Genomic DNA, 18,683 nt, shown 5'->3' on the forward strand with positions numbered 1-18,683 from the left:
ACTTCAGCTGTCAGACCTCTAATTCTTCTCTTCACTGCTGAAACTGAGACTTAGTCCAATGTTAAGCTGAGCTAAAGATGCTGTTGCCACGTGGGTCAGACAGACCTGACTCTTCCTGTATCAGTGTTCTCTAGTTTCCAAGAGTCTTTTAAAGGTTTAGGAACCTTCATCTGTAATTTCTTAAAAAAAAAGGGTAATTACAGAGTTATCCAGTCATCTACTAATTATAAATTACTTTTTTAAAAGGTCGCTGCAATTTCACATAAGACATAAGACACTTTTATGCTCAGGTTTACTGATTTAATCATAATAATGGTGGCACATCAGAAATGGTTATCATGTAGATCAAGTCACACACTCATATACATTTTGTAGTATTTATAAAAGTAAGATTATTTACTGCTTTAAGTTTTGATATTTTAAGGTATTTAAAAATGATAGTTTACAATTAAATATACAACCTTTTCACACTAGACTAATGTTGCACCACAGTTCCTGATGATGGCTTAAAGTGAATTTATGGAGACTGTATTCTGCTGCCTCTAATAAAGTCTGTAATAATGGCAACTAAATGTAGCACGTTATTAATGACCAGACATGGGGGTCCAGCGGTCTAAGCGCTGTCACTATGAGCGGGAGGTCGCAGGTACGAACCCCCGCTCATGCAGCTTTGCCATCAGCTGCCGGCGCCCAAGGGGAGCACCAACTGGCCCTGCTCCCTCTGGGTGGGTAGATGGCTCACTCTCCCCATCACTCTTAAAGATGGCGCCGGGCAGCAGGAGGCGTCTGTGAGCGGATGTATCGGAACCTAACCGGTCATTTATCAGCAGCAGCTCGAAAAAAGGGGTGACTGACTTCACACATGTCAGAGGAGGTGTCCTCCTAGGGTCGCAGGTGCCACTGGCGATGGGGACGCACAAAGGGGTGGGACAATTGGATAGCCAAATTGGGAGATAATGGGGACAAATCAGAAATAAAAATATAAAAAAAAAAAAAAAAAACAGACTTGAATAAAAGTGCTCTATCAAAAAAGTGACTTGAGGAGAACTTGGAGTGTTAACCACCACAATTAAGTAGAAGTACTAAAGTTTTTAACATTTTTTGTTCTTAAGCATTGCAAGTAGTTCTAAGTATTGCAAGCATTGAAAATAGTTCTATTACTACTCAAGTACTAAAAGACAGTATTGTGTTTGAGCTTAATCAAACCTGGTGACAGTGCTGCTCTGGCTTTAGTGATACTGTACGTTTGGAATGATTCATCCCCTTTTTATGATTGTAACAAGTAATGATGCAGCATATAAAAATGTGTCAAAGTAAAAGTATTAAACTTAAGCAAAATATATAGTGAAGTAAAAGTGGAAGTAGGAGAAAAACCTAATACTCCAGTAAAGTAGAGATACAGCATTTTAGTACAGTAGTTAGGTAGTTATACTTCATTATTATACAGCTCTGTTAATGATTTTATATTCATACATTTTACTTGCAAATCAAGGTTTATCATTGTACCAAAAAAGCATAATAAAACAGAGATGCACTGAAACACAATGAAACAATACAATAATTTAGGCATAATCAATAATAAAGAGATACCACCTATGTTACAGAGACAAAGGCTGCTTCCCATTTTTCAGTTTGATTAAGGCTGTTGTAAATATTATTAGTTTGTATAATTGGTGTCTTTCAAAATGATTTGCAAGTCAGATCTTACAAAATGGCAGTAATAAATATCCTCAACTATTTTATTACTGTAGATTAAAATGAATCAGTGATGATCAGTGGAGCTGAGTTTTTACCTCCTTCATTAAGACCTGGGCTGAAGAATAGTTTATTTATAAACATTTGGTAGCAGATATTTAATCATCACGAGTGACAGGTGAAATAATCAGTGGAGCTGAGTTTTTACCTCCATCATTAAGACTGGGGCTGAAGTATGGATAGAGTTTCTCAGTGAAAGACTGACCAGTGAAAGAGTAGATATGAGACCTGGACTCCACATCATAAAAGGAGACCAGACCCTCCTCATAATCCACAAACACCCCCACCTTCTGGAGCTCCTCTCTCAGGGAGAGAGAGACTGAGGGACCAGCACAAGCACTATACTTATTCCCATTCCTCAGAACCACAGTCCAGAATCCATTCTGTGGGTTCAGTTTAATCTTCCCCTTTCTGTTAATAGACTCTCTGGCCACTCCTAATGTCCACTCAGTCTTCCCGCTGACCTGCACCTCATAGTAAAATCTCCCTGAGGAGAATCCCTCCTTTCCCAGGACATTAACACATTTATTAAATCTCTCTGGATTGTCAGGAAGATATTGTTTTTTGTCTCCACATCTCACTTGTTTTCCATCATCAGAGAGAACGAGATAGGGATGAGCTGTATCAGGATCCAGAGTCACGTCCACTGAGAGAAACACAATAAAATAATAAATATTAAAATGATTCTTCATTAAGTGGTTCACAATAACCTTGGAAAAGGTTGCATAGGGGAAGAGCTTGTTAATTGTTAATTGTGTGATGTTGTCTGCATGAATTCCATTTGATCTTGTTTATCAGTCTATAGTCATTAGTAGTCGTAACTCCAGGTTGCATTATTGCTCTAAATTAATGGATGAATGCATTTCCCTCTATTGCAATAAACATACAGCAGGTACTGCAATCATCAAATAAGTTAAAAACGAATAAAAAAGTTGCCTTTCGCCCATCCAAGGCATTGCATGACATTGACAATATTTTCTGCAATCTGTATATTTTTCCTCTGAATGTCTCTGGATTGTCTGAATTTTGAGATCATTTATTAGTCAAAATAAATCTAAAACTACATCTATGCTAACAGCAGACTACGTCTCTTGTGCATATAAAATGAAGGCACACAAAAATATGACACTATGACAACACAAGCTACTCAGTCTTTACTCATAAAGATATATCTGGTAACACTTTACAATAAGGCCCAATCTTATTTCTCTTTTGTAGAATTTTAAGAATTAATATTGTCTTAACTAGTGTCAATTAAAAATAATAATAGTAATTGTTGTTGTTGCAATTTATGTACCTTAATTCCTTAATTAATGTCAATGTTAATTCTGGGTCAATTTTAATTTAGTAAATATGAGGAAAACAGAGTAAATTAAGATAAGTTACCTGCATAGACTGATGTCCACATTCTGCCTGACATCAGGAAAATGAAAATGAATGCAAGTAATGGTAGAAGTGACAGTATAATCCTCCAGTTCTTCATAAACCAATAAATAGCTGTAAGATACAATAAACAAATAGATAAACAACCAAAAAACAAAAGAAACTGTCAAAATAGTTTAGTGAAAAATCTGTCAAATTTCAAAATGCAACTCTTGTTATTGTATATTAAACAGCATTAACATGACAGTACCTTTTGATCCTGTTTTCTTCAGACTTCTCAGTTCTATAAACACAGAGTAATCAATTACACCCTGTAAATGTCTGTTGACGGCATTTATTAAATGTGTTTGTGATTTTTTCCACAGACAGTTCTAGCTAGACACAGCCGGTCACAATTATTACCACTATGGGTGGTAATGCCTTCAATGACAACAGTGACACTGTGGATTGTGTAATTTTAAATGCCCACACAACTTCATCCCTTTCATCTGGTACCCACTATCAGACCTCGCTTCAACTCCCATGACTCACATCGCATGCCATAACCCTAACCCTAGCACAATGGAAAGTGCCCAGTTTCATTCACGTTCTTGATTTGAACAATATAGTGAGAGATGCAGGTAATGTAACTAAACAAATAAAACCAAAGGATAAACTTATTTACAAGTGGAGAACATTTCAGGGCAGACTGCAAGAGGAGTGAAAAAGTCTCCAACAAGCGTAAAGATTAGATAATCCTGTATTAGTCCCACAACAGGAACATATTCAGATATCGTGGTGAGACCTACAGGTAGCTCCTGACTTTTCTATTACACAAAATTAATAAAAAAAAATTATTATAAAGATGTTTCTTCTTTAGTTTTACTATTTCCAACTTATATCTTTCAGATGAATATTAAAGCTTATTGGTTTAAATATGCCAAATATTCCAGGTGTCAAACAGCTGATCAGGTGTAATTCTTTTGTTTGCACCAAAACCTGCATCCACATTGCGTCTTCTACAAATTAGAGGTGGAAAATACACACATATATATTTATTTGGTACCACTTTAAAATAAGACTACCTTTATAAAGGGTTTATAAATGGTTTACAATAAGTTTATTAATGGTTACTAATAAGTTTGTAAATGTCTTAAAAATCATTAATAATCAGTTATAACACATACGTAGAAAGGGCAACAATGGCTTGTTGTTGCCAAATAGTGAACCCACAGCCCTCTATATTGTTGCCCTTTCTACGTATGTGTTATAACTTATTATTAATGATTTATTAATTAATTATTCATTTTTAAGGCATAAACAACCTAATTAGTAACCATTAATAAACTAATTTTAAACCATTTATAAACCTTTTATAAAGGTAGTCTTATTTTAAAGTGGTACCATTTATTTATATATACACTCATTAACAACATCTCAAAAATGAACACATCAACTTGTTGCAAAACTAAAGTTTTGTCTCAGGCACATATGCAAATGATTACAGCTGTGGTCTGATTAGACATTAGGTCTTGCCACAAGAAGGTTTAAAACTTTCCCTTCTGCCCTATAATAAGACTCTCAGAGGCTACTTTTAAGTAGTATACCTCCTGGTGAGAGATCATTGACTGTTGGAAATGCCACTATGAAGCACTTGGAGACATTTTTTCCCTGTAAACAGACTTTGAGAGTGGGTGCATTATTTGACTCTCTTTCGGCCAGCTTCCATTTTTTTTTTTTTTGCAGTGCTGTTATGAATGAGACGGCTGAACTGCTATCTATTCTTTTTACAGATGAATCTAAAAATCGCATTAGAGTATAGAGGTCTTTGGGTGATAGCTTTTACTCTGCCTTAGTTGTGAAGGAGAATACTAGATCCTAGATTGTACATATTTTCCCAATAAATGTATCCTTTTAATCTAGTATTGTAATCACTTACATATACAGTATTAGAATTTCTTTCACACATAATCTGTCTTGGAGAGTTATTTTGTCAATGAGTGTATAATGCTTGGCACAGTATTTGAGCACACTACTGATGTTCTAAATTAAAATAAACATGCTGGCACATTTAATCCATATGTTCCGGGTTACATTTGAAGCTCATTTACTTCGTTTCTGCAGTTCTTTCTCAAATTCCTTGTTTAGGGTTTTCTGAAGCTGTGAAAAAGAAGGTCCCAGAATATCCATGCTGGAATGAGTTGTAAGGCTGATATCAGTCCAGTTCTTGGCCTGTGGACGACTGAACTGGGATGGGTAAACCTACAGTTCAGCAGGAGAAAGGAGAGGAGAGATCCTCAGCATGGGCAGTGTTGTTGTGAGATGTGCTGCATTACCATTGAGCAGATAGAGGAACACTGACCTGTAGGAGGTGGAGGTGATCCTCAGTGTGTGAGAGCTGCTCCAGCTCAGTGTCTCTCCTCTTTAGCTCAGTGATTTCCTGCTCCAGATCTTTAATGAACTCTTCAGCCTGCCTCTCTACTGCTTTCTGCTTCTCCTCCATCACCTCAAGCATCTCAGCCTGACTTCTCTCAATGGAGCGCATCAGAGCAGTGAAGACTTCAACACCACCTGCAGTTTCATCCTCTATTCCTTTCTAATAAGCAGGATTAAGGCACACAGCTGTTATCGGAAGATGTTCGATATTTCAAATTAAGTTAAAATAATGTAACTTCAAAAATGTAAAGACCTACTTTGCTGAGCGCCAATGACTGTTTGATCATCTCAGTCTTCTCTAATCTGCTCTGGATCATTTTCTTCAGATCTATTTGTGTTTTCTTCATGTGATTCTGTGGACAGAAATTAAATACCATATATTTATGAATTTATCAATTTCCAGACTTCACATTTATTAAAAAAGTACCTGAAATTACCAAAGAGCTTTAAGATCACCAGTAGTTTTTACCTTCCTTTCACCACTCGCCTCCCCAACAGGAATGATGTTGTGAGTCTTGTGGTCAGTCACAGTGCAGAGCAGGCACACACATGTCTGATCATCTCTACAGAACAGCTCCAGAGGTTTCTCATGCTTCTGACACACGTAGTCCTCCTGGTTTTCTACCGGGTCAATGAGTGTGTGTTTCTTGAGATTAGGGGTATGTTTGTGAGCTCTTCTTGCTTTAATTTCTGCAGTTTTTATAAAATGAGCTGCTGTTTCAGAGATGAAAGTGTTGACTGACAGATCTGGCCTGTTCTCGAAAATCTTGTTACAAAGTGGACACTTGCAGTGATAGCTTTTGTCCCAGTGTCCTGCAAGGCAGGATTTACAGAAGTTGTGTCCACATGGAGTAGAGACTGGATCAGTGAACACGTCCAGACAGATAGAACACAGCAACTGGTCTTCAGACAGGATGGGAATGGAAGAAGCCATGACTGGGAAGAAAATGGATTTTGATGATTTTGCTGTTTTATTTAAACACAGTTTTCTGCATAAACAATATCAAATGTAGAACAATCACAAATATATAACATACAACTGCTCAGATACTACCTCAGAATACTCAATACTCAATGCATGGACATGATGGTTAGATTCCCTTCTGTTCTATAGAGATAAACGAAAAACTGTCTGACATGTTGTCAGATTTACTCTAAAATTAGTTAAAATTACTGTACTGTAATTCACAAAAGAAATATGTTTACTTTAGAATTAACCCTATTCTGATTTGCTTTGCAAATATTTGGTAACAGGCCACCCTTGTAAAAAAAAAGTATATATAAGAGCATTAAAAGTATGTTTAAATTAGGTAAAGAATTCTAAAAGTGCAATTCAAAATACTTAATGAAAGTACACATTAAATGTAATGTCTCTGTATTTCCATAAAATGTATTTTAAAGCAATATGCTTTAAATTATATGTTGTGTTGATAGAAAATATATGTAATGGCATTAAATACTGCTTAAAGTAAATTTTTGTGTAGTTTTTTTTTTCAGTGACCTTAAGGTGAACACAATATGTTTACCAATATGCAAAGTACTTCAAGTGTTTAAAAAATTATGTTTAAAAAAATACATACTTAAATCTACTTAACTTTGCAGAAGAAAAATACTCAAAAGCACAACCTAATGCTTTTATGTTGTATTTCAATATAGGTTAATAACAATTAAATATACTTAAGTTGCCATAAGTTGTTTCAAAATAGTATGTTTGAAAAATATACTTAATGTTATTTTCTTTTACAAGGGTATAAACAGGTTCTACAGTAAGTATGTGCTCATTTATAATGTAGTAATGCTGTGAAAACTACAGAAATATGTTACAGTGTTGGATTTGATTAAGCTACATATTATACTGCAACCAGCAGAAGTGTTATAGCTGTGTTTGTTTCACCCTGGATAGACTTTGCCCTGCATGTTTTCTACAGTCAAGGGTCAGAATCTGATAGAGAAGAAAAGACTGTAGCTCTTTACGTATTACAACACTGTATGCTGTGTTTTCTTTCCCCTGTCTCTCTTCTGATTGAAACTTATACTCAAACCAAAAACAGTAGTTTTAATAGTTGTAAGCTTTCACTGACAGATGCTATGAAAGAATTAAACACATGGAGTGTAACGTTACTTGTAAAACTGAATGAGTCCATTCTTTGAATTATAGGAAAGTGTCAGAAGCATGTCACTCTAGAAACATTGCAAATGATTAAAACACAAATAATGAAATACACAGACAGTACTCTTAAATAATTCATCATCAAGTTACCTGAGAGCTGAGGAGTGGTAAAGCCTCTGCTCAGGAACACTCCTGTAGGGCATCAGCTGAAATTCAATCTGTTTCACTTTTTTTTATCTCTTTAAATGCACAACAGCTCCCCTACTGTTTTGCCTGGTAGGGAACAAAAGCAGCTCCCAATGTGTGTGTGAGAGAGTAATAGAGTAAAAAATTAAGGTTCTTTAAAGAATTATATAAAGAAGAGTTTGCTTTTACATTAGGTGAAAATTTCCAGGCAATGAATGATGCATGCTTTCAAACTGTTTTTTTGCTTAAAGAACAGAAAAAAATAAAAAGTGAAATAAAAAAGATAGTGAATGACCAAACTCTGTAGTTGTGTTTCAGTTAAACTAATATAACTGACATACTCCAGATCCAGAGTTTTATTAGAATTCTGTTTAAGTAATTTTTACTTTGGGAAATCTGGGCCGATACCCATTAAAAAAGACAAAGCTGTCATCCTTCCCTGCAAACAGATACAATTTGACCACTCCTAAAATCTCATACAAAAATCTACCTAAAGAGGATCCCACCTTCGCCAGAACACAGGGACAGTAATCAGTGACAGTAGGTATAATGGACTGTAATTTACACTATCTGTTTAAAATCAAGAGACTCAGATTAAATTTATGAAGTTCAGGGCAGTACCAGTAACTCATGTAATAATACATGCGCAGGATATTTCAAATCAGGCACAGAATAAAGTGTGGTCACACTATCACAATAAGGAAAATAACGACGGAGAAATAGTACATTTTAGATAAGATTCCATTGGGTAGTACAGCAGAACATTATTGTTTTATTACTGTTTATATTAGACATGGTGGACATGAAAATAATGGAAAGACGGATTGCTTTACTGTTATTTTAGGCATTTGCATCTGTTTATTGTTTTAGCATCAAAAACAAAAAGTAAACAAAACTTAAATAAATCTTATATTATAAACTAAATGTTAACATGATCATGAATATTAAAAGAAACAAATGTTAAATACAAAAATACTTTTGTCATTGAATTTTAGAAAGATGTAATACATAGAAGACAATACAATTATTCTAGTAATTTGGAGCATTTCTATTGGGCCATACTTCATAATTATTTTATTAAATGTAAACCACTCAAATTATGTAAAAAAAATAAGAAATGTCAAAAATGGAGATACAAAGATGAAAAACTTATGTCAGTCATGTTGTGTATATGTAAGAAGGTGCTACATACAGGACTTAATCAACATATATATTTCACATTGTCATTAAAATTCAACATCTGAAAAAATATATATTATAGGTAGATAGATTGATAGATCTATCTGTAATATAAGCATGTTATTTTTTATAAATTAGTTATTTTTTATATAAACACATTAAATAGTAAAAGTATGGAACACTATTTTGAGAATTCTGTATAATAATAATAAAAATAATAATAATTAATTCAATTAATTCACTCAGTGTGGTCTAACTATTCAAAACCGGAGAAATAATGAGAGGAGCGGAGTTTCTACCCTTTTTGTTATTACAGGGGCTGAAGTACGGATAGAGTTTCTCAGTGAAAGACTGACCAGTAAAAGAGTAGATATGAGACATGGCCTCCACATCATAAAAGGAGACCAGACCCTCCTCATAATCCACAAACACCCCCAACTTTTGGGGCTTCTCTTTTAAGGAGAAACGAATGGAAGAACCAACACAAGCACTGTACTCATGTTCTTTTCTCAGAACCACAGCCCAGAATCCATTCTCTGGACTCAGTGCAATGGTACCTTTTCTGTTAATGGACTCTCTGGCCACTCCTAAATCCCACTTAGTCTTCCCGCTGACCTGCACCTCATAGTAAAATCTCCCTGAGGAGAATCCCTCCTTTCCCAGAACACAGGGAGAGTAATCAAATCTCCCTGGATCGTCAGGAAGATTCTGTTTTAGGTCTTTATGTGTCACTTGTTTTCCGTCTTCAGACAGGAGGAGTTTTGGACTTGCTGTTTCAGGATCCAGAGTCACGTCCACTGAAAAACATTCATATCATATTTGATTTCATTAGACGCATATGAAGATTTAGGATGACTGAAACAAATATATACACTGTGAAAACTGAGACAAATTACTGCACTGTCATGAAGTTTAAATAGTTCCTAAAGGTGTCCTCTGATAATCTAGAATCCAACAGCACTCCATATTTCAACCAGGGATAGGTGTAGTGATGCAGTTGACCATTGCACAGTATCTCTGTCTCTTTATACCAAACACTTAAGATGGCAACAGTATGGTATACAAAAAATGTCCTGTTGCATTCAGAAAAGATAGGGCCACTGGTTGCAGGACCATATTAACATAATGTTGGGCTGTCATACTGCCTGTAATGAAGACCAAAGGTCTTTATGTGTAAAAAATCCCATTTATCATCATTGTGATGTTCACAGTGCCTCCACTACCATTCTGAGTCCCTCCATGACAGTCTGGCACAACCACTCACCAAGTTTCATTCCTGTTGGTAATCACCTCTGGGGGCAACTATTTGTTTTTTTGATAATTAGCTTATATTTTACACAAAAAAAACTATTCTATTTTTATTTTTTTTCATCTATTCTCTCTTCATTTTCATCATTTTCATTCATCATCTTCATAAATTAAAGCTAACAGTTGTTCTTCATATTGTCTCTAGATTCCATGACGAAAGAAAAAACAGAAACGCTCACATAAAATAATTTGCTTCTAATTTAGGTGGTTGATTGTAGATGTTTGAATGCTGTTAGTTTATCATTCAAATAAAAACAATCTGTCCTTACCTGCATACTTCTTTTTCTTTTTAAATTCTGGAAACAGAAAGTAGTTTAATCAGTAAAATCACTTACTTTGTAAAAGATATTAAATAAAAATTAAATATTTTTTTTCTGTATTCATTTTAGTGATTATCTTAACACAACATATTTTGTTAAATGTTTTTCTCAATTTTCCAGCCAATCTGGGTACTACTGAACGACGAGGAACCGTAGATGTGCGCTTATGATCTTACTTCACAATTAGAGAAATGTATTATGTTATTTACTGTATACACGTGTACATATGTTTTTTACTGTATTCAAATTCCTCATTCACTTCAGCATTACTGGAAACAAAATGCTACATATAATTTTATAATTGAGACTCAAAAAGAACTGTACCATCCTCTACTCTCTCCCTCTGAATCTCTGAGAACAGAAAGAACAGAAGTGTTAGTATCAAAATAATAATCTACACTTTAGACAATGTGAAAAATATAATTATCTAAACTAATATTTTTTATTAAAAATGTTGTGCCATTTGAATCATGCGAATGTTACAGACTGTATCAGAGAGGAAAATGTATTTTTTTCCTAATTGTTTATAAAATACAATTTTAGAGTTAAAATATTGTTCACTTTTTGTTGAAATGCATACACTCTGAAAACTATCATAACCCTAATTAAAAGTGTGATCTAAATTCACCCTGTTAAATATATACACAGATCAACTCCTCCTGATCTTAATCTCAACAAGCATCTATGTGAAGTGCTGGTGCAAAGAAGTCTGATCAATGTTGGTTCTATCTGCTGCTATTGTCTTGGTGCCAGATACAACAGGACACCGTCAAAGTGTTTGGGGAGCAGTGGCGGTCTGAATGAGAAACATCACTCATAACCAGAAATACTCAACTGCTCATATTTTGCCATAATTCAAAATAGATTATTGAATAAATCCTCACCTGCATATGCTTTTTCCTTTTCCAAATCTGAAAAATAAAAATTAAAAAAGTTGAGTTGGAATTAATTCAACTGTATTTAAAATATATACGTTATGTGAATAATTAACCTTACATGTACTACATGTCTTCAGAAAATTAAAAAAATCTCCAAAGCCACATAACTTAAGTTATATTATTGAAAAATACCTTTTTGTAGCTCCTGGTTTGCAATTTCTGGAAAAGAGCAAAAAAAGTACATAATATGTAAAAAAATAATGTTCCTTTTTGAACAACAATCCAAGCTCATGCATGAAATACATAATTAAAATAAAAATGTATTTTACCTCGCATTTTCATTCTTCTCTGAATTACTAGAAAAGAAACAGAAATATGTTGCAATTATATTTGGTATAGATTCATTCATTTACTGTTTCCAAATACTGGTGTCAATAATGTTTCTCCAGTCTATTTCTAGAATTCTATGTAAAATTATTTCAGATTTGACCTTTTCTTGGTTTTCCCAGCAAAAAAAAGTTAACAAACATTTAAATACCAAACCATGTGTAACTGTGACAATGTTCTGAGGGGAGTCAGAAACATATACCCTATAAATGTAGAAACTGACTACACACAATTATGCTACAAAAATGACCTGACTGGGTTTAAAGGGGTTTCCTATGTATTACAGAAAGGCTTAGCATGATATTTTTTTATATATATTTTCATAATATAGACACTAAACAGTCATATATTTAACATATATTCAACATTAACTTTGAACAGGAAAGAGGGAAGTTAGAACTTATTATTTTAACTTTGTCATATAGAATCAGTGTTGTCAGATTTCCTCTGAACTGCTGTTCTTTTCTTTTGCTCTTTGGCCATTAACAATAATATATAACATAAGTGATGTGCTCCTACTTACACTCATATATTTTTGTGTGAGTTGTTTGCATTTACATTTACAGGACTTTTGCAGTTCAAGCTTGTTAATAATAATGTAAAATAATACCTTTTGTTTGATAAACACAGATGGTGGATACAACTACTCCAACAGTGGTGGCCACTGTTAAAATTGAAATACTGAAGACAGCAGCTCTCCATGTATGAAAGACTTTATCTGAAATACAAAATATTATTATTATTTTTTTTTTCACTTTTTAACACAATGTGAATGTGGCAGTAAATATATTTGTAGTTACAATATATGGACAAAAGTGTGGGGACTTAAAGATGAGTTTCTGTTTTTGTAGGAGTAATTGTCTCTGCTATCCAGGGAAGATTTTCTAATAGATGCTGGAGCACTGCAGTGAGGATTTGATTGTTTTCAGTGGCAACCCATCCCAAACATACTAGATGGAGCACCATCATCCCAGAAAACACAGTTCCACTGCTGTACAGCTTAATGCTGGGTAGTTTAAAGGGGACATATTATGAAAACTACATATTGGTGCATGCTTTTACACTTGGGTCTCACCTGCAGACAGTACACAGCAGGATTAGCCTGTGTGTCTGACGGAGGGATCTGTACCTACTGTGCGAGTTTTGTGCTTTTTTTGCAGTTAATTGCTAAACTAGCTTGTTTGTATTTTGCTATTTAGCACTAACACTAAGCTGTGGTAAACGCTCAACATAAACATGGGGCGGGGCCGGTAACATCTTATTTGCATAAAAGTGACAGAGCCCTCAAATGGCTCATTCTTAAAGAAACTGAAACGGGCAAGAATAGAGCTGGTGAGTTTTTATCTTTATATGATGTAGCCCATAGACCTATTCTAACTTGTGTAAAAATAGGTATAATATGTTCCCTTTAATACATTTCTCTGGTCCAAACCTGGTATTAGGTATGAGGCCATGGGGGTTAATGTTTATCTGCTCCAGAGAGTCCTACTGGTAATACTTCCCAAAAGGGACTGCTTAGACCAGGGGTGTCCAAACTCTTTTTGTTGGGGGCCAAAAGGAGAAATATATTTGAAGTCACGGGCCACAGACTCTGTAATAAAACAAACAATGAAATATACCACTTTAAATAATAATTTTTTCCTGATTATTTAATTTACACAACATTTTACTTGACTTACTATCTTTATCTTTGAAAGTGTTGTGTAAACTAAGATTTTTCAAATTGATGTTTAATTTCATGATGTCTCTTAATATTAAACTCCTTGATTACGGCAACTTTTAGACTCTTTGCCCTGTTTTTCTGCGCTAAAAATGCGCACTCTCTCCGCTTTTAGACTCTTTTGCCCCGTTTTTCTGCGCTAGAAATGCGCACCCTCTCCGCTTTTAGACTCTTTTGACCCGTTGTTTTGCGCTAGAAATGCGCACCCTCTCCGCTTTTAGACTCTTTTGCCCCGTTTTTCTGCGCTAGAAATGCGCACCCTCTCCGCTTTTAGACTCTTTGGCCCTCTCTTTCTGACACCTAGCCTTCAAACTTTGAATCTCACATTATAAAAACCTGCTTAACAGCGGGCCAACTTTCAATCTATTTCTGAAATACCTTGCAGGCCGCTCCAAAAAGGGAAATGGGCCGCAAATGGCCCGCGGGCCGTAGTTTGGACACCCCTGGCTTAGACTTTAAAATGGACACACCTGAAAGTAACTGGATGCATTTATTAGAAGGATATAGTGTATTTAATGTCACATTACAAAGTGAAAGAAACTAAAGCTAAACTGAAAGGTTTGTAAGCTTTTGCATAAAGATTTTATGCAATCTCAAATTTAACATAAATGAGATAAACAATTAAAATTTACCAGAGATTATGATCTCAGCCTCCCTCAGGTGGTGTTTCTGTAGAAGTCTGCAGTGGATCCTGTCTGAGTTATAAACAGTGATGCGGCTTCTCACTGTGAATCCCTCAGTGTCTCTGTGTGTCTCTGTATCTTCAGCAGTCAGACTGACTCCTTCTCTGTTCAGCCACAAAACCTCAGGTTCAGGGTTCCAGCCTCTAGACTCACATACTAGACTGAGCCCACCTGAGTTATCATAGCCCTCCATTGTGATCACGGGCTCAGTTCCCAAAACTGTAGTGATCATCAACAAAACAGCAACATAATTAGAGTTTTAGAGTTATATACAAGATTACATCATATATAAAGATTTAAAGCATTACTTTGGCCTTTTTATTTGCAGTAGTGAATTCTCCAAATTTCTGTCAGTTTTGTTAGGGTTACAGGTGTTTAATAAGCTAAAATGCTTTAGTTTAGATGTTTACTCATAACTCATAACTAAGTGATATGACTTTAAAGTCAGATGACTTTAATATAAGTTTGAAGCTGGACTACTTCTAGTATATGTGTGCTAAGTAAAGACTACCATTCTGCTTTTACTCTTAAAGTGTTCCATAAAAAAACAATTTAGTGAAACAGATGGAGGGAGAAAATGCTATAAAAGATTGATATCAAGCCGATATAATACTTCTTTATCAATTTGAAATTGGCTATTAATAGCACCAACAGTCTTTTTTCCATGGCATCACTTAACCCTCCAATTGTGTTCATTTCAGGTTAGCTAGTCAAAAATGACCAGGCCATTATAGCTAATTATAGATTCATATTAATGCATAATATTAACACCTAATAATCAGCTTAAGTCAGGATTAAGTCTAGTTTTGAACTGCACATCATATTAAATGACTGCACTTAGTATAACTTTTTCAGAGAATGATCAACTTACCCTTTACAGTGACATTAACCGTGATATCATCATACCAGGAATTAGCCTCAACGAGACACTTGTAAGCTCCTTCATCAGAGACCCGGACGGCCGAGAGTCTGAGTGAAGTGTTGCCTTTCTGCAGCTCCTCTCTGAACAGTTCTGTTCTTCCTCTGTAGTTTAGAATCTGCCCTTCATTTCTGTCTGATTGATCCTTATAGAGATGGACCAATGAGTCCACCACATCCAATCTGAACCACTCTACTCGCATATCCACGGCACTGGTGTTGGGCTGAATAGAGCAGGGCAGTATCAGGTCTTCACCAGCTACAGCAACAAGATGAGCACCTGCGCCAACCAGCTTAAAACAATCTGACAAACAAACAGACCAGAAAGAATTGCAATTTACTAAACATTTGCTGAGTGTAATCAGATATTTAGCTCTTTTAAATGTGTACTACACAAAAAAATGAAATTGATATGGTTTTCATCTCACTTTCCAAATACTTTGTCAATTATAAATTATAAGTACTTATTACAACAAGTGGTGGTCTTTACATATTTGATTAAGTACATTAGGATTTTTTCCTGACAAGAAAAACTTTTAGGGTGAATTAACCAAAAGGTCCCATGATGTTTTTGTGTGTCACAAACTATTTAAAAGATGTTGAAAATTCCTTACAGCACTATGTCCTTCACTTTAACACCTGAAGTCCCACTTTAAACAATAATACGCCAACTGACATGGACTGGACATTCTGGATGCATCACATGACACTGTGTGAATGTTTGATCATGTGACCTCATTTACAAAACGTTGGTGCGCTGAGTTAGTGCTTGAGGAAAAACGGCTCATTTTAAAATTATATCTTTCCTTTTACAGGTCTGTTTCATCACATTTAACAGTATAAAAAAGTTAAATAATACATATGTTATCAGTTCTGACACCATTTCTACAACACAATAAAACTTACTGGTGTTACATGTGACACATGTGGCAATTTTATTTTACTATTTTTTTTTTTTAAATAAATATTCCAAACTGTGTCTGGGCTCATAAAGGGTAAGGCTGATGGGACATGAATCAAATGGTACAGATTAGCTTTACAAGGTTTGTGTTCATAATATGCGTAAAGGTAAAAAAAAAAATAATAATAAATAAATGCTTTACTGAGCACTAACTGTAAAACAACAACATCTAAATAATCATTTTCATTTGTTTCATTTGTATTATACAAATTGATCATTTGTTGGGCTGTTTGGTTCCATTAATGGCAAGAAAGCTAAAAAAAAATATCTTAATACCCCTTAATTCACTCTATGTATAAAGTCCCATAACAATGAATCATATTCAGTACTATTAGTACTACACTGCACACAAACACACACACACACACACACACACACACACACGTGATGTGGGTTTCTACCTGATTGAGAGTCCATGAAGCTGAAGAAAATCAGTAGTTTCACAAACAAAAACTTCATCCTGGAAGAACACTTTCTTACCATCATTAAAGTGTAAAGATTCACATGTCAGAAGTTACCGGTCACTAATCAAAAATACTGACATAATTTAGTCCATCTGAACTAATCTTACGTACTAAATGTTTCTAAAATCATGAGTCCTCACTCCTTACTCTAGTGTAGAGTGCTGCAACCCTTTCATTTTGTATAAAAGTGGAAAAAACAGTTGAACGTAAGTCATTCACACACACACTCAAACATACACACACACACACACACACAGACTCAAAGTTTAAATGCTTATGCTGTATTTAAAAAGTGAAATTGTAACACTAGTAACACTCTCTGATCTAAGTGTCCTATAACACAGTTGCTTGTTGTATGAGACTCCAGAATCCAGTCTATACAAAACTGAATTTTTCCCTAAAAATCTGAGTGATTTGATAACAATTTGATTTACTTGTTTTAAAGCTCCAAAATGGTCTATGCAGAACTAAATGAACATATTCCAAAGTTTGCCATCCAGAATTACTCCGAATTCCTACCATAATATCAGCTAAAACTCATATAAAGAATACATAGGAAATTGTTGTTCAATGGGCCTGCGCTGCAATCTTCCTACCAGCAGAGGAGGGCCATGCTCTGTGCTTCCTTGTAATCAGCCCGGTTGATTACAGCTTACGTCAATCCTCTATAAAGGGACCCAGTGATGATCTTCCTCTAGTGAAGCCCATGACTCTCTATTTTAAAGAGGGTTAAATCTTTTCCTCGTTTGCCTTTACCTCTCCCTTTTTGTTAGATTGTCCAGAAGATAGGTTTGGACTTCTGTTTCATTTTGGTTTGTTTGTAGCCCTTCTTTTCTAGTTGTTTTTTAGTCTCTTTCATTCTTACCTCTGAGCTGTAAACAACCTTTCCTTCCTTCAACAGTCACAGAAGTAATACCGGAACTTGTCCCTAACCCTTGTGCTGAGCACAAAAGAAACCTCGGCCTCGGCCTTTAACCAATCTGTGCAGTTAACACGCATATACACACCGGTGAGCACACTCGTCAAACACACATATCGATACAGTGAGCACACATGCCCAGAGTGGTGGGCAGCAGTGAGGATTAAGGGCCTTGCTCAAAGACCCAACAGTAGCAGCCAAACCCAGGTATCAAACCCACCAATCAATCTAGAGCTGAACACACCACCTTCTGACACTTCGGCAGAAGATCAGTTTAAAGCACAGTAAACATTCAAGACTGTGGTAAACTGAGATCAAGCTGGTGCAAATAAAACATAATGAGTGGGAGTTATTTTAATTAGTCAGAATATGAAAGTTTAGATCTACAATCAGCTCGGCACCGAGTGAAATTCATTTTTAATTCTCAGCTAACAACAAGACATTTTCAGCTGAATCCCCCTAAAATTCTTAAATGCACAGATATATATATATAGAGGCAATTCATTACTGTACTCTTTCTTTCATTTTAAATGTAGATGTGTGAGAAACTGCATCACTCACAGGTACACTAATTAATTAAAAAAAGAAATCAGTCAAACATTGAAAAATCTGTTAAGATTATTAAAGTGCATTATTTTGCATAGACACCAGGAAGCCAATTCTCTTTCTTTACCCAATGTCTATAACTGTGTTTTTCTAGCTCTGGTAGGCAGACAGACAGTAATCAGATGGTAAACAGGTTTTTACATGTCTGTGGCCTCCACAGAAAATAACTATTATATTTTTGTTGTTAGAAAATGTAATTTTTGGGTTGCTATTGTGATGTAAAGATTATTGAAAGAAATTTGAGAAGATTCATTTTTAAAGGAAAGTATCTACTCCAGCTTTAAGTGACCATTGCAATATTTCTAAATAGTAAAGTAAAAGGCTGTGAAGAAATACACAAAATCTACAGTCTACATTCCACTTAAATGAAGCACCTACACAAACACGTTTGTGTTAATTTTCAAAAGTGAACTGTACCAATTTTTGTACCAACATTTAAATTTATAATTTGTGCGTTTATAATTTACTCTGTATACTAATACTGCACTGAT

General features: G+C 35.0%; 2 protein-coding genes across 2 annotated transcripts in view; both read right to left on the bottom strand.

The window, feature by feature from the left end:
* LOC107197642 (zinc-binding protein A33-like) overlaps window positions 1–7,887 on the bottom strand; it is a 35,983-nt gene extending 28,096 nt beyond the window's left edge. Inside the window, exons 1-8 of the mRNA XM_049482086.1 lie at window positions 7,814–7,887; window positions 6,023–6,489; window positions 5,811–5,906; window positions 5,480–5,713; window positions 5,229–5,379; window positions 3,389–3,421; window positions 3,142–3,252; window positions 2,043–2,401 (exon numbers count right to left, since the gene is read on the bottom strand). Coding sequence (XP_049338043.1) covers window positions 2,043–2,401; window positions 3,142–3,252; window positions 3,389–3,421; window positions 5,229–5,379; window positions 5,480–5,713; window positions 5,811–5,906; window positions 6,023–6,487 — 1,449 coding nt within the window. The 5' untranslated portion in view covers window positions 6,488–6,489; window positions 7,814–7,887. The remainder of the gene's footprint in view (window positions 1–2,042; window positions 2,402–3,141; window positions 3,253–3,388; window positions 3,422–5,228; window positions 5,380–5,479; window positions 5,714–5,810; window positions 5,907–6,022; window positions 6,490–7,813) is intronic.
* On the bottom strand, window positions 1,548–17,592 carry LOC103026530 (butyrophilin subfamily 1 member A1-like). Its single transcript, XM_049482092.1, has 11 exons — window positions 16,605–17,592; window positions 15,196–15,546; window positions 14,274–14,543; window positions 12,532–12,639; window positions 11,864–11,890; window positions 11,727–11,753; window positions 11,541–11,567; window positions 10,981–11,007; window positions 10,606–10,632; window positions 9,408–9,825; window positions 1,548–1,983 (listed from the first exon to the last, which is right to left on the bottom strand). Exons 1-11 carry the CDS (start codon window positions 16,687–16,689, stop codon window positions 1,854–1,856), a joined length of 1,497 nt encoding a protein of 498 aa, XP_049338049.1. The 5' UTR covers window positions 16,690–17,592; the 3' UTR covers window positions 1,548–1,853.
* Between the last annotated feature and the right edge of the window lie 1,091 nt (window positions 17,593–18,683).

This window comes from Astyanax mexicanus, chromosome 8, assembly GCF_023375975.1.
Source record: "Astyanax mexicanus isolate ESR-SI-001 chromosome 8, AstMex3_surface, whole genome shotgun sequence".
NCBI lineage: Eukaryota > Metazoa > Chordata > Actinopteri > Characiformes > Acestrorhamphidae > Astyanax > Astyanax mexicanus.